This window comes from Staurois parvus, unplaced genomic scaffold (genome assembly GCF_062004578.1).
Source record: "Staurois parvus isolate SC_StPar_1 unplaced genomic scaffold, SC_StPar_1.0 ptg001270l, whole genome shotgun sequence".
NCBI classification, from domain to species: domain Eukaryota; kingdom Metazoa; phylum Chordata; class Amphibia; order Anura; family Ranidae; genus Staurois; species Staurois parvus.
The window spans coordinates 1,175,326-1,199,144 of NW_028319066.1; the positions used below are offsets into that span (position 1 = coordinate 1,175,326).

Consider the following 23,819-nt stretch of genomic DNA (forward strand, 5'->3'; position numbering starts at 1 on the left):
TGAAGAGGTGGGGTTTTTCACACAGAGTTTAGAGAACAGGAAGGAGAGAGACAGCAGCCATGTTTTGGAGGGTGGTGAATGCAGGAGCCGTGTGAGCAGAGAATCTGATGGCATTCAGGTGTGAGAACATCCCTCAGTAACCAGAGCTGCAGCTAAGTGAAGCTGATCACGTCCAAGACCCTGATCCTGTTCAGAGAAAAGGAAGATTGCTGCCAGGAATGCTGATGAGAGCAGAGGAACAAAGCAACATACACTGCGATACCGCATGCTTATTGGAGAGACATTTGTTCTGTTCAGAGTCACCAGCATATACAAAGCAGACCCAGGTTGGTAAGATCGAGCACGCACCTCATTTCAGTGTTGGCGCCTAGAGACCGAGACCAGGCCTATAGTTAGTTAGTGTCTCTGTTTATGTCAGGTCACAAGTGTTATTACTGATTATTGGAAGGACTCCATAACTTAAAGTGACATTTCGATTGGAGAGCTGATAATATCCCTCAAACTCAAGCCAGACTGGGGTTTTGCTCAGAAGGAATACTCAGGCACGTGCTACAGGACCAGTTATGGGAGGGGGAATACTGTAGATGTGTGTAAGATTGTAAGCTGTTGTGCTGCACCGCAGGCTAGCCCATACCGTACACCCATACACTGATTCCTGCTCTTTTAGGGTAATAACAGGTAAGGTGTGGCAGCTTAGTTGTGCCCCCAGTAGGTAAATTACTACACTTTCTACCTTCATCCATCAGGAGGCGCCCTGCTGTGCAGCACAAGGGTCTCAGCCTTTCTGGGTGTATGTAGATGTATTGTATATTCCAGCATTTGTGGTTGTTTTTATTTGCCACATCTAAGTAAAATTCTGTTGTGGCAAAAGCTGGTGTTGGGGTTGCTTTCCTCCTTCGTGACTTCACTGTATCCTGGGGAGCCCACCCCGGTACACGGCTTACACTTGCTCAATGTTGGGATCTCTCCACCGATCCCCACTGAGCAAGCGGATGACAGCTCTGTGTCCCATCCGCTGCTGCAGAGCAAACACAGAGCCGATAGCTTTCCTTAATGGGCGGTCGGATGAAAACAAACCGCCTGTCCATTTTCATCGGATGGACAGAAGGAGAATTGGATCCCCATCAGTCCCTTTTTGGCAGATCGGATGTCAATTTACACCCGCTGCTCCATAGAGGAGAATGGAGTTTCCGATCGGGTCCACCTGAAAAACAGGCAGGTGGACCCGATCGGAACGTTCATGTGAAAGAGCCCTTAGTCTGTGTTAGGACCCTTTCACACGGGTGTTCCGTTTTTTTCCATCAGTTCAGTCACGGTTTTTCCAAGAAAAAAACGTATCACTTCACATATGTTTTTCATCCCTTCACATCCATTTTTGTCCATTTCGTTTTTTTTGTAATGGAAGAAAAATCGGGTTTTCATCTATTAAAAAATGGATGCGGACATTAATGGATGTAAACAGATGATCATCCTTTTACATCCGCTAGTCCAGGGCTGGGCAACTGTGGCCCTCCAGCTGATGTAGAACTACAAGTCCCATGAGGCATTGCAAAACTGACCGTTATAAGCATGACTCCCAAAGGCAGAGGCATGATGAGACTTGTAGTTCACCAACAACTGGAGGGCCACAGTTGCCCACCCCTGCGCTAGTCCATAGAAATACATGGGCATGGGTCCGTAAATGGACAGATGAACAACAGACATACGGAACGGCCGTGTGAAAGGGGCCTTAGTGCTTTGCAGAGTCAAGGCTTGTGGGAAATTGACTAAAACTGGAGCATGCAAAATCTGGTTCAGCTCTACAGAGAAACTAATCAGCTTCCAGGTTTTATTATCAAAGCTTAAAGCAGAACTCCAGGAATTATTTTCCCATGCAGTGGGGCTGTGCCCGCACTACATGGGTTCACTGCTTGTCTTGTCCTGGGCTGCACAAAAAGGCCATAATCACCTGATCCTTTGATCCTCTGGAAAACAGTGCTCCCCCCACATCCAGCAGTGGACTGTTCCTGCTGTCCTCATGTCCAGAGCCAGTCTATGGGCATGATGATGTCAGGAACAGTCCATGCACAAGATTACTAGCCTGCGGGGGGGGCAGGAGCGGCAAAGACAGGTCACGCTCGGACGATTGGTGGATTAGGCAAGTAAAAAATTTCCCCGGAATTCTTCTGTAACTGAACAAGCAGAAGTTAGAAGCTGATTGGCTACTGTGCAGAGCTGCACCAGATTTTGCACACTCCACTTTTAGTAAATCTTTTACTTTCAGTAAATCTCCACACTGTCTTTTTACACTTCAAGAGACTGGAAATACATCCTCTGTACAGCAATTATCTGAAGTAAAATTGTGTTGGATTCAACGTCTGGCTCTTAGTGAAGAGTTAAGCTGCCTGTGGATGGTGCCAAGTCAGCCGGTGACCTTCCTGTCCAGACAGTCTGGGGTTGATTTACTAAAGCTGGAGAGTGTAAAATCTGATCCAGCTATGCATAGTAGTAATGTCTTGACGTAAGTTTGTACAGATACTGAATTCATTTATTTTTATTCTACCTAACATTTATTTGTAAATATGAAAATATTTGTTTTTTCCCCATCCATGTTTGTACCCTTTTTCCCCCTCCCAGTTTTTTTTATAGGATGATCTGCTCATGGGCTCAGGAGTCTTTGTTCTTTTTGCCCCCAGCCAGTGAGGTCATGGCTGTTTTTTTTAGTGGGGGGAGGGGAGGGAGGGGTGAATGTAGTAGACGGTGGTGCTGAGCACCAGCCCAGGTACAATAGCCAGAAGGTCAGATTGTGGCCAGGGTTGAGAGGCTCTGCAGGCCGGCCCCTCTGAAATTTCCCCCTGCTCTGTGTTTTTTAGAAGGAAGGCCTTAGAGGCAGTGGGTGGATCTGAGGAGTGGCTGCACTCTTAAGGTGTCCTAGCCAGTCCCAAACAAGCTGTTGGCAAGGGGCTGGACACCCTTAAAAAGTGTTGGAGCCTGCTCAGTGTCAGGAGAGGAGTGTGAAGAGTCGGGTGAAAGAAGGAGAGGAGTGTGAAGAGTCGGGTGAAAGAAGGAGAGGAGTGTGAAGAGTCGGGTGAAAGAAGGAGAGAGGAAGATGTGAGGCTGGAGGAGAAAGGCTGCCAGGAGGCCTAGTAGGATGGGGCCTGCCTGGAGCTGGAAACTCAGGACTCACTGGCCCCCTGAGATAGGACCACCTGTATGGAAGGGAAGGAGCAGCCCAGCTGATAGGCCTGGTAGCAGCCATTCCACAAGTGGTACAGGAGATCTGAATGAGTAGATGTACACCCCCTGGGCGGATAGGTGAAGGAGCACTCTGGTGGGAAACCAGATTGGCCATCTATTAGTGACTGTTCACCTATTTAAAAAGGGACAGGAACCGGATCCCCTGCTCAGGGATATCTTCAGATTGCTGGGTGAAGAGGAGTTCATCTAGGGTCTGGGGTGGTCCATCAAGGAGACGGTGGCTAGCTATCCAACAGACTGTGCTGTAGAAAAAGCTTGTGAATAGTTCCAACAAGATTGTCCTCAGTTGTTGGTGCCCTTGGGGCATCCTACACCCCCGTTACCCTATCCCAGTTCTAATCCTCTTAATAAATCTTTAAAAAAAAAAAGGGACTGATTTCTGACTCGGAACACAAGCTTGTGTGGAGAGTGCAGATTGCCTGGCTGTGCAGGACTATAGGGGGACCCAAATCTTTAGCAACCCCCAAGGGGGTAATGCTACACACCCAAGATTTGGTAAGCTGCAATATAATAAGGCTCCATGCAGACGGGGCATTTTAATAACACTGGTAACATTAGGTGTGTAGAGTTTTTCAGCAGATTAGTGTTTAGCAGCATTTTGCCACGTTTTTCTGCATATGTGTTTTTTAGCATCCCCCCCAAGTTTTGGGGGTGGGGGTAAAAAAAAAAAAAAAAAGTTTAAAACGCTAGTTTTTGGCATTTTACCATGTTTTTCAGCATTAGAGCATGTTTAAAGCTACAAAACTCCTCTAGAAACCCGCTAGTCCTGGAGTTTTTTTCCAGCCAGAAAACAATTATTACAGTCTATGTGTGCATGGACACATAGGATAACACGCCGGGGATGGGCACACGTAGGATAACACGCCGGGGATGGGCACACAGGATAACACGCCGGGGATGGACACACAGGATAACATGGTGGGGGGTTTACTGGCTGTAGGAAAAAAAACAAGTCAAAAGCCAAGAACAACCGCTGTAAAAACATCCCGTGTGCACGAGGACTAAATGTTATCTTTTGGGTTTCATACCGCTGTAAGCCGAGGATCCCAGCAAAGGGGAAATGTTGTTCACAGGTAAGTGACTCCATCACCTTCTCTTCAACTAGACAGTATCCTTTTTCTCCAAAACTAATCCATACACATCCACTTCTCAACCCCTTCCCCTCCTGAGGATTTACCCCTTTCCTGACCAGAACATTTTTTGTGATATGGGGCTGCGTTACTTTAACTGACAATTGCGCGGTCATGCAACGCTGCACCCAAATGAGATTCATGTCCTTTTGTTTCCCCACAAATATAGCTTTCTTTTGGTGGTGTTTGATCGGCTTCAAATGGACCCTCTTTAAAGGATAAGTAGCATGTTACACTCATGTACAGGCTGTAACACGTAACGTATGCATCTGCCCCCGCACCCCCCTTCTGACAGTGAGTGGGGGATATAAAAGAAAAAAAAAATCCCACGGCTGGGTGGGCGGCCGGATGTTTTGTGATAGTTAAAGTACTGGCAGCCTTTGCGACTGTCGGCTTGTGGTACTCAATGAACTACCAGGGCGCTGTGGAGCATTTTAGGTAGTTCATTGATAATTTCTGTCAATGTGTAAGTGCCTGCTGATTGCGGGTGCAAAGCTTTACAGGCTCCTAACAAAATAGATAAATAAATGCAAAATGTTTTACCGACAAAAACGGTGAACTTATCCCTTACCCTAGGTTCACATCTGTGCGAGTGGTGCTGCTGCGAATCCGCATGGAAATCCGTAGAATTGAGGACCCGCGGATGCCATTAGTTCTAATGGCACGCCACCTGCACTGGAAAACGCAACCGTACTGAGATCCGAGGTGCCCGTGCGGGCTGCATTTTCCATAGAAGTGCAGGGACTTCTTCCCTGCGTGTCATGGGGCACGGGAGTCCATTCAAATAAATGGGCTCTCGTGTCCGTGCAAAACGCGGCACCAAACAGATGTAAACCAGGGGTTAAAGCAGGGGTCTCCAAACGTTCTAAACAAAGGGCCAGCTTTCTGTCCTTCAGTTTTTAGAGGGGGGGCCCAGACTGGGGCCATTGGGAGTAGAAAAGGTCTCAACGCCAGTGGGAAAAAAATGCCCCATCTTTGATATCAGTGGAAGTAGTAGTGCCCCATTGTTTGTGTAATTGGGAGAAATTGTGCCCCTTCATTGGTGTCATTGGGCCCCATAGTTGGTGTAATTGTGCCCCGTCATTGGGCCTCATCGTAAAACCACTCCCTAGACAAAAATGAGCATTTAATCCTCACAGTGCAGGAGGAGCCCCACCAGTACTGGGACAAGGCCATTCAGCGCCCAGGGAGAAGATGGCCAACTGCGCCCTCCAGTTCATGCTGTGCAAGCTTAGGGGACCATACACCCAGCAGTCACTTACTTGTCAAAATCACTGTCACCACTCCTGTCAGCCTTGTAACAGAAGGAAGGTGCCCCCATCCCTACAGCAAACCATTGTGTGCCCAGGGCAGCCGCCCCTTCCACCCACCCCTTGTCCCGGCCCTGAGCACCACTATGGAGGTTAATTTTGCCATGTCCCTGGAAGCTCTAAAGTGAACCTATACACCATTATAAACTTTTTACAACTTTCATTGCCCACTAGGCGTGTCTTTACTGGTCACTTGAGCAATCAGTTATTGCAGTGTTGGTGTACACATTTTTTTTTCTCTTTTAAAATCCGGATTGATTGGTTGGGGGGATTACACCTGTCATTGCTGTATGTGTCCCTGTTGGGTAGATTCATTCTCCCTATTTGTCCTGGTGACCATTGTCACTGGAACAGAACATGATGGGAAACCAGGAATCACCTGACCAAGAGGGGAAATTGTCCAATGGGGATACTTGTTCTAGACACAACCAAGAGGAATCACTTAAGAGATTTCCTCTTACTTCCTGTTGCATCTTGAGGACAGGAAGTAAAGGGTAATTCACCCTAATGGTACACAGGAAAAAAAATAAAATAAAAATAAAGCCGGGGCGGGGGGTGGTTAACCCTCTAGTTTTGGAAATAAGAGTAAAGAGGAAAGTTTTGGCTGTACATACACTTTAAACAAAAAACTCAAATTTTTTAAAAAATACAGGTTTACATTACATGAGAATGATAGATTGTTCTAGGACTTCCAAGTAGAAAAGTAGAAAGTAGATTTCCAGATCAAACATTTTTTTTTTTGGATTGAAGTGGGAAGGGTTGTATAACCATTTGGGGGAGATTTTCCCTCACTTCCTGTCCTGGTGACGCGACTCACTGGAACCAAAATTGAGGGTAATTTCTCTAGTACAGACCACAATAAAAACCCGATAGAGCAGTGGTCTCCAAACTGTGCCCTGGGGGCTGGATGTGGCCCTTTGCTTGCCTATATCCGGCCCTTGGGGCACTTTTCCACCCACAGATGCAAGACACCATTCCTCCCCCTGACACCGACAATGGGGCACCAGTCCTCCCCCTGACACCGACAATGGGGCACCAGTCCTCCCACTGACACAAGCTATGGGGCACTATGCCTCCCACTGACACAAGCTATGGGGCACTATGCCTCCCACTGACACAAGCTATGGGGCACTATGCCTCCCACTGACACCAACTATGGGGCACTATGCCTCCCACTGACACCAACTATGGGGCACTATGCCTCCCACTGACACCAACTATGGGGCACTATGCCTCCCACTGACACCAACTATGGGGCACTATGCCTCCCACTGACACCAACTATGGGGCACTATGCCTCCCACTGACACCAACTATGGGGCACTATGCCTCCCACTGACACCAACTATGGGGCACTATGCCTCCCACTGACACCAACTATGGGGCACTATGCCTCCCACTGACACCAACTATGGGGCACTATGCCTCCCACTGACACCAACTATGGGGCACTATGCCTCCCACTGACACCAACTATGGGGCACTATGCCTCCCACTGACACCAACTATGGGGCACTATGCCTCCCACTGACACCAACTATGGGGCACTATGCCTCCCACTGACACCAACTATGGGGCACTATGCCTCCCACTGACACCAACTATGGGGCACTATGCCTCCCACTGACAGCAATGATGGGGCATAATTCCTCCCCCTAATTCCAAAGATGCACTTTTTACTTCCACTGACACCAGGACAACTTTTATTTTCAACGGCCAGTCTGCACCCCCCCCCCCCCTAAAATCTGTAGGACAGTAAACTAGCATTTGTTTAGAACGTTTGAAGACCCTTGAGGATCTAACCCTTCCACATTTTATCCTGTATTAAAAAAAAAAGGGACAGACAAGTTGGCTGATTCTACTTTACTAACAGTTTCACCTTTAATCTGTGACCTCCAAAGCATAATGAAAAAAAGTTTTTGAGGCTCCACTTAAAATGAGCAAACTCCCTTATGAAGCCTCCTATGAATGACCCCCCAGAAATATCTAAAAACTCTAAAGAGAAGTACAAGTTCCAAAAATGTAAAAAAAAAAATACAATAAAATAATGAACACAAAGTCAATATTTAATTTACAGCAGCACTTTCATTTCATAACCCCAGTATCCTGGCATGCAAACATTACACAAAAACTTCATGTCTGTGTAATTTGCCATTAAAACATCTCCCAACTTCATGACAAATACGAAACAGCCCAAAACGTGGTTCCCTTCTGAAGAATGAGCATCCCGATGCGCAAATGTGTTCAGAACTCAAAATGGAGGTGGCGGAGCATGCAGAGAGCTTGCCTTCAAAGAACTGTAAGCAGAAAATGGTTGCTATGGTAATCATGATGCTATAAAATCCTGGCACCACTTTCCAGAAATAAGAAGTCCAACCTAAAACTCGACACCTAATTTGATGTCCGAAAGACAGTTTGTTGGCTTGAGGTCCACTTCACATGATGGAGCATTTCCCTTTGAGCTTCTCTTTCTTCTTTTGCTGTTTGGACTTCTTCCCACCCACCTGAAGACTTACAGTTCGTCTCTTCTCCAGGTTTAAAAGTTCTTGGAACAACTCCTGTACATTGTAGTTAAGCTTGGCTGAGGTTTCCATGAAAGAGCACTTCCACTTGTTGGCCAAACTCTCCCCCTCACTGGCCTGGACCTCCCGAAGAGACTCATCGCTCTTGTTTCCGACCAGCATGATGGGAATGTTCTGAGTGTCTCCTTTGATGTGGCAGATCTGTTCATAGATTGGCTGAAGTTCTGCCATAGACTGCTTACTGATCACCGAGTAGACCAGGATGAAAGCATGGCCTTTGGAGATGGACAACCGCTGCATGGCCGGGAACTGGTGGCTGCCTGTCGTGTCGGTGATCTGCAGCGTGCAGATGTTCTTATCGCAGCTGATGACCTGCCTGTAGGTATCTTCGATCGTTGGGATGTAGGTCTCTCTGAAAGTCCCCCTGACAAATCTGAGCACCAGAGAACTTTTCCCGACTCCCGCTGCCCCAAACACGACCACCCGATAGTCGTTGCTTTGTTCTGGCATCTTTCCTTTCAGGGATCTCTCGTTTTGGGCTCAGAAGGATTCTGTCTTTTATGCAAAGGCAAGGAGGAGTTACATGCCGAGATGGAGCAGGCACCTGTTGAGGAAATATATATATTAAAAAAATGTAGTGCCGTGCAAACACTTTGGTTGAACCCAACAAAAATACAAGCCATGATATAAACAGTGCAGTTGCATAAAATTATTGTTGCTGGATATTATCCTTATGTCAGGATCTCAGGGCTGGCAGTAGGATACAAAGTGTTTGGAAGTGCAGGAGCCAGGATGATACTGCTCCAGATAACAGGCTAACTGCCTTCTTGTGGCTGTTGGCCAGAGCATCACTTTTTGGGATGGACACAACAAAGAGACACGACTATATACACAAGCTTGCACCTTACCTTGCCTGAGCACTCTGCTTTCTTTCAGCCCTTCCTGTGGTCTGATTACTAGGTCGCTTTCAGACGGCTCAGCTGCAGATGAAATCAGAACCTCCCTCCCTCCCTCTTTTTTTTTTTTTTTGTATTATTGGTTTTGAATGGTGTCTGCAAAATTAGATTATTTTGCCATCTAGTGGATGTACTGGACTTTTTTTATTCTTTGCATTTGCTAACTGGTACGTAGAACAACTCATGAGCCATTTAAGCCGGTCACCATACATGGAGCTTCTGTTGTCCTAACCAGGGATGACCTAAAATGGTTCTCGTTCCCCTTAAAGTTTGGTTTAAAAAAAAAAAGAAAAAAAAAAAAGATTTTGGGAAAATTTTGGAGTAATACATTGGAGTTAATAAGAAAGGGAATGTTTTTTGTTTTTTTGTTTTTAAACTTTAGTTAAAAACAGGCCCCTGAACCTTGCAAAATGTTCAAGTACTTACCTTCTGTGACGGGAGTGACTTTTGGGGGTGGGGGGACCTCTGTATCATCTTCCCAAATTCCCATTATGTTTAACCCTCCCTGTACCGGTTTAGGGGTACAGGGTGCGAATGTCCCAGTATTGTGCATTTGTGTGTTGTCCTTTGTCCTTGTTCTCTGCCATGTGGCTGTCCATTGTTTGTTCTATGCCATGTGCTATCCCATTGTTCTGTGTCTGGGTTGGATGGGGAGGGGTGATGAGGTGTTTCCTGCCCATACTGCAGCCCTCCCCACTGATGGGGTGGGCTGATGATGTGTTTCCAGTCCCTGGTTGTCTTTCCCCACCCTCTGTATAAAACATGTGGTTTGTGTTAAATAAAGGGGAGTTGGCTTCCTGTTTTAAGAAGAGCTGGGTGCTGTCTATTTCCTGAGGGATTTCAAGGGTGTGGTCGGTGGATGGTGTTCGGACAGGGGAAGCTGCGGTATAACGGAATATACCCAAGAGTGGTCGGGTTCCGGTTCCGTTACACCTTCTAGAGGGCAAACCTACATTTGACCCCCCCCGTTACTCTGTCAATGTCTTCTCTTGGTCATTTCCTCAAGTCTTATGCATTATCCAGCCACAGATGACATGCGCTTTGTCCCATTGCTTAACTGTTAGACAGGCAACATGCACACTGTGCAGCTCAAAACTTTTTTTTTTCTACAGGAGTTTTCAGAATAAAAAAAAATAACGCAGTAAAAACCATTTTTTTCTCCTTTTGCATTAATCCATGTTTACGTTCAAACTTGCATTTGGCGTTAATGCATTCTACTGGCCATAATTCTGGCAATTCGAATGCATTTTTTTATATTTTTGAACATTTTTTATGCTCAAAAGCTCCTCTCCTGAATGCACAAGAGATAATACAGGATTTATACTGTATAGCGCCAACAGTTTGCACAGTGCTTTACAACATAAGGGCAGACAGTACAATCGAATACAGTAGGAAACAGAGGGCCCCGCTCAGAGCTTACAATCAAAGGCTTCATGCCTTTTTTTAGCCCCTAGAAGCTATTATCTGTAGCAATTGTGCACACAGAGATAGACGCGGTCATCCATGTTGCATCTCTCTCCTACTCCAAATCCCCCCTCTCTGTTGAGCGACATGTGGTCTGGATGAGGCAGAGGTCACAGGAAGTCAAGGCTCAGCGGGAGAGCTCCAGGGCTATAAAATCCCAACCGAGCTGGTGCTTAGATGTCTGTTAACGTCTCAATCTGGAATATCGTAAAGCCATAAACCAAGTCCCTCACTGAGCTTCAAAACATTCCAGATAAGTCATAAAGCAGACATCACATTCAAAAATCCATTTTCCCCTATGATTTCATATCTTTGACTATGAAAGACGTACCTAAAAACCAGGCATATATTCAGACCGGTCATTTTAATACAAGTCGTCTGATATATTACATCCCCTGACATCTACAGGAGAGAAGAAAATGATATCTCCTCAACCATCCCCCCAGGTATGTCATATTTCATATCTAGACGTTCAGCCGATGCGTCTGCATATTACACGCATGACAGAGTCCTTCAGTCATGAGTTTGGTGAGAAGGGCTGGGGTCTGACGCCGCAATCATCACATTATCAACATTTTTTTCTGCTCCTAGAAGCTGAATAGTGTTATTGTCATGTTTCACATGACTGTCATATGCCTTTAAGTGTTCTTTGTATTTTGTCTCTGCTCCTCCCTCTCTTCTGGTTTAGTTCATGCTGTATAGATAGCCCACCCCTTTTCCCAGTAAGGCATTTCAGCTTCAAGACTCATGTCATGAAGCAGATCACATTATGATCTTTTGACCTATCCGATGTTCATTGTTGTAAGATTCTCTCACAAGATCTACAAGGTGTCACCTGGATTGAGTCACTGCCTGTGTTATCCAACTAAGATTGGAGTTATCGCTATCTCATCACAACTGTAAGTTACAGAGATCACACTTAGATTGGAGAGAGAACAGTTATCCTATGTGTCCATGCATGCAACCTTAGGCTAGTAGCGCTTTTTAAGCTTCCGCATTTAAGAGCAGAAAAAACTATTTTGTAGAATTTTTTGGGAGCGTTTTTCTGGCAGAAAAAGAAACCCTAAGCACGCCTAAATGCTACTAACCTCTACTAAGACACTCCTACAGCTTTTCTAGCTTTTTTTCACCTACATGTACAGCAAAAATGCAAATAAAAATGCTAATGTTCCTAAACGCTTCTAAAGTCTACTAAAACGCTATTACCAGTGTTTTTTCCAGCATTTTTTAGCTGTAAAAAAATAGAAAAAAAAAAAAACACGCTAGGGTGTATGGAGCCTGTTTTTTTCTGCCTGTAAACTCCCCTGCCACTGAACTCCTGAAAATATGCATAGTGTGCATGGACACCTAGGCCAGTGATGGCGAGCCCGAGTGCCCAAACTGCGACCAAAAACCCACTTATTTATCGCAGAGCGCCAACACTGAAATTAAACCTGATTAAGGAGGTTTTAGTTCAGAAAAAACTCCTCGTACATTAACATCGTACATTCACAGCTGGAGTTCCTCTTGAACTTGCTGACCACTGGCACAGAGGGGGGGCAATGTTCCACACCGACCAGCGGCACAGAGGGGGGGGCAATGTTTCACACCGACCAGCGGCACAGAGGGGGGGGCAATGTTTCACACCGACCAGCGGCACAGAGGGGGGGCAATGTTTCACATCGACCAGCGGCACAGAGGGGGGGGCAATGTTTCACACCGACCAGCGGCACAGAGGGGGGGGCAATGTTTCACACCGACCAGCGGCACAGAGGGGGGGGCAATGTTTCACACCGACCAGCGGCACAGAGGGGCAATGTTTCACACCGACCACGGGCACAGAGGGGCAAGGTTACACCGGGCACAGAGGGGCAAGGTTACACCGGGCACAGAGGGGCAAGGTTACACCGGGCACAGAGGGGCAAGGTTACACCGGGCACAGAGGGGCAAGGTTACACCGGGCACAGAGGGGCAAGGTTACACCGGGCACAGAGGGGCAAGGTTACACCGGGCACAGAGGGGCAAGGTTACACCGGGCACAGAGGGGCAAGGTTACACCGGGCACAGAGGGGCAAGGTTACACCGGCCACGGGCACAGAGGGGCAAGGTTACACCGGCCACGGGCACAGAGGGGCAAGGTTACACCGGCCACGGGCACAGAGGGGCAAGGTTACACCGGCCACGGGCACAGAGGGGCAAGGTTACACCGGCCACGGGCACAGAGGGGCAAGGTTACACCGGCCACGGGCACAGAGGAGCAATGTTCCTAAAGCTGCAGATTTAAGTGCCAGGGGGACAGCACAACATTAAAAGAATGTCAGTCTCAGTTAAATATGTAGAAAAACTCACACCCAGCGCAGCAAATGGACATTCTTGTTTGTAGCAGATCCACTGCTGGCTGAAGGCACGCTGAAAGCTCCGAGGAGCAGCTAGGGAGGTAGTCATTGCTCGTGACGTCATTGGCTGGAGCTACGACCACACATGCGCGGGACCAGATGCTCAGCTGCAGGGCAGTAGTGGGGCGACTTGGCTCCCGTGCCGGCAGCGAGGGCTCTGCGTGCCTGCTGCGGCATGCGTGCCATAGGTTCTCCTCCATGGACCTAGGCTAAACATTTAATTCATTCTGGTAGCATACAGAGCCAAAAGTATAAAAATTGTACCTGTGTCCAAATATTTATGGACTGAACTGTATCTAGCTGCTATATTTTTATACTTTTTTTTTAATCTCCTGGAACATGTTTAGATCCTAAATACGGGTGTAACGTGTGGTCAGTTTGTAATAGGAAAGCAGAGGGACTGGCAGAAATACCAAGGATTTCACACAAGGAAGCAATACAAAGAACAGTATACTTTTTCATACATAGTACAGCAGGCACATATCAGGAATATGAAATGTTGGGGTAACAGTCTAACTTCTCCCTTAACATACAGTATTGCATTTGAACATGTAGTCCTCTATCCAGCCAGCAGATGGAGCTATGGACTCAATTTTTACAAGTTTCTAGATCAGGGGTGGGCAAACTTTTTGACTTGAGGGCCGCAATGGGTTCATATATTGGACCTGGGGGCCGGACCAAGAGTAAATGAACGATGTGTATGTGTCATCCATAGTAAGTATAGTAATATTCCCCCATAGTAATTCATCCCCCATATATTAATTCATCCCCCGTATAGTAATTCATCCCCCCGTATAGTAATTCATCCCCCCGTATAGTAATTCATCCCCCCGTATAGTAATTCATTCCCCATATTAATTCATTCCCCATATTAATTCATTCCCCATATTAAGTCCCCAAGTCCCCCCTGTGTCAATTCACTTACCTTTGCTCCGCGCATTCCTCTCGCCGTGTTCCCGCGCCGTTCCGGTGTAGCATGAAAATCTGTCTCCTATGAGGATCTGTCCCCCTCGACGTATCTGCGCATGTGCCAGTTTCAGGCATTAGCAGCCGATCGGCGATCTCCGGCACATGCGCAGATACGTCGAGGGGGACAGATCCTCATAGGAGACAGATTTTCATGCTACACCGGTCTTCAGGGCGGACTGTGAGAGGAGCCTAGCGGGAGCCTAGCGGGAGCCTAGCTCCGCGGGCCGGATTAAAAGGTCCGCCGGGCCGTAGTTTGCCCATTGCTGTTCTAGACTCTCCTTAGCTCCTTTGGCATAAAAAGGCCTTTTAAAGATTTCTAGTAGCTCAACCTGAATATTACCCAAACAAGCCAATCAAAACCCTGTAGTTTCTTTGTTTTTGCGATCTATGTAAAAATAATCTCTTCCTGTTCAATGGACACAGCAGGAAGTGAGAATATATCTTTACAGAGTAAAGAATATCCTCTCAGACTGTGGTCACCACAAAAAGTGTCCCTATAGGAAGGGCCCCTCTGTTTTTGTTCCATTGACAACTTACTCTCCATTTCAGTTTCTGTGACAAGGGCCACCAGGATAAATGGAAACCTGACAGGGTGAAAATCCTTCCTTACTTTAACCAAAAATAAAAAAAAGTCTAAGTGACTCATCCTTTTTGGAGAACTTTGAGGTTTCAATAAGACAATGCCAGCCAAAAGGTAAGCAGATACTGCAGTGCTGTCTCAGAATTTTTTCTTAGTGAAAATCCAGATCAAGTCTTTTTTTGCTGTGTGCATTCTGTTGGGGAGATTTCCCTTTACTTCCTGTCATGTAAATGCAACAGAAGTGAGAAACATTTGTTTCCAAAGTAAAAAGAAATCCCTTTATAGACAGTCACCATTGGAACAGGAGTCTCAATTGAAAGTCTTCCTCTTAACTTCTCTTAGTACATGCATCCTTCAATAAACCCAATCAGACTAGAAGAATTGGAAAAGCAACTTAGGCCAGGGTCTACAAAGGCAAGATTCCAATCCAAAATCCATCCCAAAATCTTGCAGAATACTTTACAAAAAAAGAGTGGACATCCCACAAAGAGGGGGACACCATATCAGTGTCCATGGCTTTCAAACAGGATTGCCATTCCAAAAAGGAACGTGGAGGCTGTTCTTGCCTCAACAAATGCTCATAGCTTTGGTATGCATTTGCCTTCCCAAAAGAGTGGAGGTCCCACAAAGAGAGACTCCATGTTAGTGCCCTCAACTTTGGAATTTCTTTTCCAAAATAGGAAGAGTTGGATGCTATTATTGCCTCAACAAATGCTCATAGCTTTAGAATGGGATTGCCTTCCAAAAAAGGAGAAGGTCCCACAAAGATGGTGACTACATATCAGTGCCCGTAGCTTTGGAATGGGATTGCTTTTCCAAAAGAAGAGTGGAGCTCATTATTGCCTCAACAAATGCTCATAGCTTTGGAATGTGATTGCTTTCCAAAAGATTGGAAGTCTTGCAAAGAGGGGGCTACATACAGTGGTGTATTTCAGTTTTGTGCTGCCCTGGGCAACACAAAATATGCCCCCCCAGGAGAGAGCTTGACATTGACCAACAACACCCCTGCCCCCCCACCCCTGCCTTCCACTATCATCACCCACATACACCGGCCACTTCCTTCCCAGCGAGAGGGAGAAAGACACCTTCACAGCTCCGGACATCCACAGGAACGAGAGTCAAGCAGCCCGCAGCCTCTCTCAGACCCCATCTGGTTCCCAAGCTGCTTGTGTCCCTTCTTCCAGGGGAATGGTGTGCTGCACCCTTGTAAAATGCCGCCCTAGGCAAATGCCTTGTGGTAAATGCACCCCTGGCTACATCACAATGCCTATAGCTTTGAAATGGGATTACCTTTCCAAAATAAGTTAAGTGGACCCTATTTTTACCTCAACAAATGCTCAAAGCTTTGGAATGTGATTGCCTTCCCAAAAGAATGGAGGTTCCACAAACAGGGGGTTCCATATCAGGGCCCATAGGTTTGGAATGGGATTGCTTTCCCAAAAGCACGTGAAGATCCCACAAAGCGCGGGGGGTTTGGGAATCCATATGCACATGGCTTTGGAATGGGCCCACTTTTCCAATAGAAGAGTGGAGGTTGTTATTGCCGCAACAAGGGGGGCAGCTCTGTATTGCAGCTCGAAGCTTTGGAATGAAGCGTGTGGTAAAAGTCCATTCATTGGATCTGGACATTTCATACTTTGGCTTTCTAGATTGTTTTCAGGCCATAAAAAGAATGAGGACTGTATAGGAAGCAGGGGGAAACTGGAGCTCAAACCATTCTTGGAAATAGGACTTCCTTTTCTGAATCCCTTGACAGTTCTAAGAAATCCCTGTAGTATCTGTAGGCGGATTTACACATTCATAAATAATATAGTCCTCATCTCTGCTGACACTGCAATAACCAGCCAAGCAGAGAAAGTTCACAAGGGATTCCGCTTTAATGGGCTTTCCCCCCCAGCCACTCTACTGTAATTCATCTTCTCGAAAGTCGGATCTGGACACATAGCTAGTGCAGCTTACACTAATGCCCAGGTTTCCAAAGCAAAAGAGGGCCCATTAGGGAGCACCACCATAGGCAAGACTTGGAACCTTTGATCTGGGTGGGGGAGGCAACCAACTATAACCCTTACAGTATATGGTAGGGAGGGATTTCTATAGACTAGAGACAACTGTGTCATGGTGTTGCATTGATTGGCGAAGGTTCCTAAAGAGTATTTTTTTGGTACACCCTGTCCCAGTAACAGCTGCTTGGGCAGCTTTCTGCATTTGATCACATAACATCTCAGAGCTGCAATGAAGTTGGTGCAGGAAGACATCCCTCTGTCAGGTGTTATGATAGCAGGTCTAAATGGGTAACAGGTAACTATACAGTATAATGCCCATTTATGTGTCACTGACTGCAAGTGACACACTGATAAATATCTGAACGGTAAAGGATCTCTACTCAGGGCCACCAGCCCAACATATCCCATTAGCACTGGCCCAGGAGGGCAAATGTTCCCATGTCCAGTCATTTCCTGTGTACACTGATCAATGTCTTAATGACGAAATATCTCCACTCAGGGTCACCAGCCCAACATTTCTTATTGGTACTGGCCTTGGAGGACAAATCCCCCCCCCATGCTCAGGGCTGCCCCGAGTACACTTAGGAATATCTGAATGGTGCTGTATCTCCACTCAGGGCCACCAGCCCAACATATCCTATTAGCATTGGCCCGGGAGGACAAATGTTCCCATGTCCAGTCCTTTCCTGTGTACACTGATCAATGTCTTAATGACAAAATATCTCCACTCAGGGTCACCAGCCCAACATTTCTTATTGGTACTGGCCTTGGAGGACAAATCCCCCCCCCATGCTCAGGGCTGCCCCGAGTACACTTAGGAATATCTGAATGGTGCTGTATCTCCACTAAGGGCCACCAGCCCAACATTTCTTATTAGTACTGGCCCGGAAGAACAAACACCCCCATGCCTAGTAACCTCCATGCCTAGTACTTCCAAGTATACAGGGGGATCCGGGCATCAAAAGGTGAAAAAGAGACCTGAGGCTGTCCTGTAAGATCCTTTTGAACCCACTAAAATTGAAGTACAACACTTCCTGCTCCCTCCACCTCCCAAGTCTAAATGAGCCCTCAGTTTGATTTCTGTTCGGCAGGGTATTTTTGAAAACTAATATAAAGATTTCGGCAACATATAGTAATTATATTTTAGTTGCATTTATAAAACTTTATGAAATATTTTAATGGCGGCATATCTGGATTAGGGGTGATTTTTTTTTTTTTTTTTTAATTTATCTGGAGTTCCATTTCAACACTTCTCTAATGCATAACCAGATAACATGCGGTCCAGTACTGGAAACCTTCAGGTGTCAATGTACTGTACATTACGGAAGCCCATTCAAAATGAATGCTCTAGCAACAGTAGCGTCCCGAGGCAGGTGCAGGGGGTGTGTGCCGCACCGGGTAACACCTACTGCACAGGGGGACACCGCACCCGTTCCACGAAAAGGTAAGTTGTAAAGCAAGCCGACGATCCCCGCAGGATGTTTAAAAGCTTCCTGTTTGTAGACATTCAAAAGCCTTAAGAGTGCTGCTGGCCACCATCTTGGGTGTAATCAGGGGCGTCCCTAGGGTTGGTGTCACCCAGTGCGGTAACACTTGGTGACACCCCCTCCGACGATCCCCTCAGAATGGATCGGATCTGCAGATTTAGCATAATGGATCAGACTCCTATCCATTATGCTCCCCAATCTGCAGATCCGATCCATCCTGCGGGGATCGTCATCTTGCTTTACAAGTTACCTTTTCGTGGAGCGGGTCCGGTGTCACCCCGTATAGGTTGCATGCCGACGATCCCCAGAGGATGGATCGGATCTGCGGATTGGGGAGCATAATGGATCAGACTCCGATCCATTATGCTCAATCCGCAGATTGTCGCGGGGATCGTTGGAGGGGGTGTCACAAATTATCGCAGCGGGTGACACCAATCCTAGGGACGCCCCTGACTGGCGATGAATCCCAACATGCCTAAAATCCCTGATGACCCTTTTTCTCCAACAGTCCTAAACAGCCTGTTTGGTCCTGGCAACTGAAAACTGCCAGCAGCTAGCTTTACTTTCCAGCTCTTCTAGAACTATGAAACCATAAAGAATTGATGCAGAATGATGATATCAATCGATTTTTTAACACCGCCTATTATTAGAGACTGTAAATGGATTATCATTTTTTGAGTTCTATAAAGGATCAGCACACTTCGGGCAGAAATAAAAGATCATCGTATACTCCAGCTCTGTTCACACTTGTCCATTTTGATTCAGCAAAACTCTTGATTTTGCTGCTTTATATCTAATAAAAATCCTATTCTTCCCTATGCGTCTGATTTCATGATTTAATAGTGTCTGCTACCCCTCTCTGTCAATCTCTCCACTGGCTTCCACTTTCTCAACGAATAAACTTCAAAATACAAAACTTACAAAGCCATCCACAACTCTGCCCCTAGCTAGTTCCAGTGTCACCTCCTCCCATGCTCGCCTCCAGGACTTCTCTCGAGCTTCTCCCATCCTATGGAACTCTCTACCCCAATCTGTCCGGCTGTCTCCTAACCTATCCACCTTTAGACGACCCCTGAAAACCTCTCTCTTTAAAGAAATCTTTCCTGCTTCTACCTAGTAAACCGCAATTTATTTCCTCCATCAGCTCATCCCCCCCCACAGCTATTACCTTTTGTATCACTCAATACTTCCTCCTAGATTGTAAGCTCTAACGAGCCGGGCCCTCTGTTTCCTCTTGTACCAAATTGTATTGTAACTGTAATGTCTACCTTCATTTTGTAAAGCGCTGAGCAAACTGTTGGGGCGATATAAATCCTGTATAATAATCTTAATCATTTTATATAAATCGATAGCCCTTTCTCCATGGGAACCCCTTTATCTGTTGTTGGGGCAGATATTAAAAGGGGGACCCCTTTATCTGTTGTTGGGGCAGATAGTAAAAGGGGGGCCCCTTTATCTGCTGTTGGGGCAGATAGTAAAAGGGGGACTCCTTTATCTGTTGTTGGGGCAGATAGTGAGGTGGCCATCTTGGACATACTCCATAGAATATCATACTAGGTCTAAATTTTAAATAGGAGCCAACCAGCATGTCTTTGGAGTGTGGGAGGAAACCCATGCAATCCCAAGTAAAGAAGAAAAAGAATTCCTGATTATAAGTCAACGTCCCCAGAATATTACACAGATTTGAGGGGAAAAAAACAAACAAACAAGAAAAACAAAAAAAAAAAAAAACAAACCTTGATTTAATGGGACTTTTAAAAAGGCATTAATAAATATAGTTAAAAATATATGAAATCTTAATTTTCCATCAAATTTGTAAAAATTTCCACACATATAAAACATGTAATAACAGCTGTTTCTGAAGGTCATATATATCTCGTTACATCACCATCATGAGATATTTGTTAGTTGCAGAATTAGTCTTTTTATAAAACTGATGCATTTCGGAGTAATTCTACTCCTTCCTCAGGGAAAAGACTCTGCACAGAGGTGACAGAATGACGTGAGAAGGTAGGAAACAGAAAAGTAAACCTTCAGCCAAGCTTAAAAACAAAGTCAAAGTTTGCTGCTACTCCCCAGCCCACATCTTGGTAAGCCTCAGATACCTGGGGCCCTCCCAATCGGAACACAGAGGCCACCCTAATCACATTATATTTGTGGACATCTAGGTATTTCCAAAAACACTTTACTTATACAGGTGAAAAAAGGGGCATATGAGCAATGGTCTTCCAAATATGTACCAGATTAAGCCACAGACCATAAGAACTCAGCGCACCGCTCTCTATGGGGATCCAGAATGGCCCACAGGGGGGAAAAAAATGCAATCCCAGGTAAAACATTCAAACTCCATGCAGCTGGAGTCCTGATCAGGACTTGAACCAGGGACCCCAGTGCTGCCTGGGAAAAGAGGCAGTTTAGTAGGAGAGAAACTCTATGTGCCTATTCACACCTACACTCATATGGAACAGTGCAATTCCAGCCCAAATGTATTTAGCCTGGTAGATGTACCTGGAGCTGCCTTTATTCTGGCTTCCTGTAATCTCCCGCACAGCCAACCTGAGAGAAGGGTCAATATGCCAAGCCAGGCTTCACTGCATTGAAGTGCTGTCAGTCTAACACTAGGGAACTCACTGATAGGAGGAAAGAACAGAGTGGTGACTTCCTCAGTAAGCTGCTGCACTTTTTTGGTCTATATTTCAAGTATGTATATATCAGTTTGCTTGGAATTCTACTTTAAAAGGAGAAGGATCAATATGCCAAGCTTCACTGCATTGCAGTGCTGGCAGTCCAACACTAGGGAACTTACTGACAAGAGGAAACAACAGAGTGATGACTTCCTCAGTAAGCTGCTGTTCTTGCATGGTCTATAGTTCAAGTACATATTTAGCAGTTTGCTTGGAGTTCTGCTGTAAAAGGAGAAGGGTCAATATACCAAGTCAGGCTTCAATGAATTGCAGTGCTGGCAGTCTAACACTAGGGAACCTACTGACAGGAGGAAAGAACAAAGTGATGACTTCCTCAGTAAGCTGCTGCTCTTTCACAGTCTATTTCAAATATGTATATATACGTTTGCTTGGAGTTCTACATTAAAACGAGAAGGGTCAATATGCTAAGCTTCACTGCATTGCAGTGCTGTCAGTCTTACACTAGGGAACCTACTGACAGGAGGAAAGAGTAATGACTTCATCATTGCTGCTCTTTCATTGTCTACATTTCAAGTTTTTATTTAGCGGTTTGCTTGCCTTTCTACAAGGTAAACCTTTTCTGAGACACACATTGGTTGACTTTTTTTATTCTAAGAATACTAGTTGGCATTTTCAAGGGCTCAGCGGTGGATGTCCCGGTTTTTCTCAGTTTATGTGCAAAGGCAAAAGAGTTTTATGATGCAGTTGGTCAGTCAATAGATGCATAAAGCCAGGAAACGAGACAGCTGTCACCCTGATGTACTCTGCACACATCACAGGGAATAGACAAAGGACATCAGGACAGGACTACGGCTTTCATGTTTTCGTTGTTGCACCCAGGGTGACCGGCATAGGGCACAAAGAACCCCAGCGGGTGTAATAAGCAGATCCCAGCTGACAACACACACGCGACACTGGAGCATCCCTCTAAGTGATAGCCAGGGCTTGCTCCATCCATGAAGCTCCTGAAGGAGTATCCCCACCATCCACATCTCATCATTGCACCATGCAGCAACACTTACCTGCACAGGTCAGTCAATCTGGAAATACAATCTGCAGGGTGTTACAGCATCCAACAAACACCCAGGGAGGGGCAGACCCATAGTGCAGCCATTGCGTGGGGGGAGCAGAAATTGAAGGACCCAGCTATACCCACTATAATGGATTCTGACTGCCTAGCCGGTGAGTCATTGGAAATAACAAAGGCCAACCTGCCATTCTTCTGAGCAATTCCTCCTTCCCAGCACCTGCAGGCAGCGGTATTGAGTGGGTGTCAATGGCTTGATCCCCCCCCACGTTTCATTCATTTTTTTCACAAGTGGTACAGCCCATTCATACAGCTGCAGAGGTAGAATGGGCTTTAACCAGAGGGGTGCTGGAGAGAGCTGGAGGATTGTGGATGGGGAAGCTTTGCTGGCAGATGGCGGTACGCAGGGGTTAATGCAGCCCTGGAGCTGGTGGAAAACACAAGGCATGGGAGGTCCTGGAGGAGAAGCTGCTCACACAGACTGTTTGCTATTCATGTGTCATTACCAGCATGTGCTCATTGTGGAGGTAGTAAGGCTGAGCCAGCCTCTGACACCTGCTCTGTGCAATGCAATCAGAGAGGGAGCTGCACTGTGCTTCCAGTAACCTGAAGGTGACCTTCTCTTGACGGATAAACCCCCGAAATGTCATGCTGGATAAACACCCCAACATTTTATGCTGGACTGATCATTCGAGCACTCGGGCACTGCCCGAGGGCCCCATGAAATGCCCGATATCTTTTTTATAGGCTTTTTTTGAGTGTGGGCAAGGACACAGGGGCCCCATGATCCCCTATTGCCCGGGGGCCCCATGAGTTGTCAGTCCGCCCCTGTGCTGGACACATTTCCAGAATCCTGTGCTGGATAAACTGTGAAATCTCATGCTGGATAAACCCCCCAAATCTTATACTGGATAGACTGCTCTCCCAAATCTCATATTTTATGGACCCCAAAATTCTATGCTGGATAGACTTCCCGAATTTCACACTGAATAAACCTTTGAAATGTCATGCTGAATAGAACACCCAAATCTCATGCTGAATATACCTCTGAAATCTTATTCTGGGTACACCCTCAAATCTCACGCTGGAGGAAGCCCCAAAATACTGTATGCTGGATAAAACCCCTGAAATCTCATGATGGATAACCGCACCCTCCAAATCTCATGCTTGATACCACCTCCCCCATTGTATGCTACATAGACCCCCTAAAGCTCATGCTGGAGGAACCTCCAAATCCTATGCTGGATAAACCCCAGAAATTTCATGCTAGATAATAAACCCACAATCCTATGCTGGAAGAACCCCAGAAATATCATGCTGGATGAACCATGAGAGGTTTTGCTGTATAAAGCCCTTGACATCTCATGCTGCAGGAACCTCTGAAATGTCATGCTGGAAAATTGCCCCCCAAATCCCATACTGGGTAACACCCCCCCCCCTATCTCATGCTGTACATACCCCAAAATCTCATGCTGAGGGAACCCCAAAAGGTTCTGCATAAACCCCTGAAATCTCATGCTCCCTGACCCCCCCCACCACATCAGAAATTTGACGCTACATAGACACCCCAAATCTCATGTTCTGTGAACCCCAAAGTGTCATGCTGGAAGAACCCCTTAAATCCTATTATGGATAAACCCCAGAAATGTAATGCTGGGTAAAACACCCAAATCTCATGCTGGATAAATCTCTGAAATCTTATGCAAGAAAACCCCCAAAATCTTGTGCTAGAACCCCTGAAATATCATGCTGGATAAACCCCCTGAAATCTCACACTTAAGGAACTCTGAGATATTCTGCTGTATAAACCCCTTGAAATCTCATACTGTATGAATCCCTGAAATATTATGCTAGATAAATCCCCCTAAATCTCATATTGGATGAACTCTCAGAATTGGATGAACTCTCAAAATTTCATGCTCAATGTACTCCTGAGATCTCAGGTTCGATAAACCTCTGAAATCTTATGCTAGATAGACACCCACAATCTCATGCTGAAGGAACCCTTAAAATACTATGCCAGATATTTCATGCTGAAGGAACCCAAAAAAAGTTCTGCTATATAAACCCCTGAA

General features: G+C 46.0%; 1 protein-coding gene across 2 annotated transcripts; it reads right to left on the reverse strand.

Moving 5' to 3' along the window:
- Positions 1 to 7,530: 7,530 nt before the first annotated feature.
- Positions 7,531 to 21,968, reverse strand: DIRAS3 (DIRAS family GTPase 3). Of its 2 annotated transcripts, none has more exons than XM_089660752.1 (2): positions 21,740 to 21,968; positions 7,531 to 8,803 (listed from the first exon to the last, which is right to left on the reverse strand). In XM_089660752.1, the coding sequence occupies exon 2, from the start codon at positions 8,707 to 8,709 to the stop codon at positions 8,113 to 8,115; it is 597 nt and encodes a 198-aa protein (XP_089516878.1). In that variant the 5' UTR covers positions 8,710 to 8,803; positions 21,740 to 21,968; the 3' UTR covers positions 7,531 to 8,112. The 2 variants fall into 2 exon arrangements, with proteins under 2 accessions (XP_089516878.1, XP_089516877.1); XM_089660751.1 differs by lacking the exon at positions 21,740 to 21,968 and adding an exon at positions 9,108 to 9,197.
- Between the last annotated feature and the right edge of the window lie 1,851 nt (positions 21,969 to 23,819).

Excerpts from the sequence above, each read along its gene's own strand:
- DIRAS3 (XM_089660752.1), bottom strand. The coding sequence starts at position 8,709 with ATGCCAGAACAAAGCAACGACTATCGGGTGGTCGTGTTTGGGGCAGCG.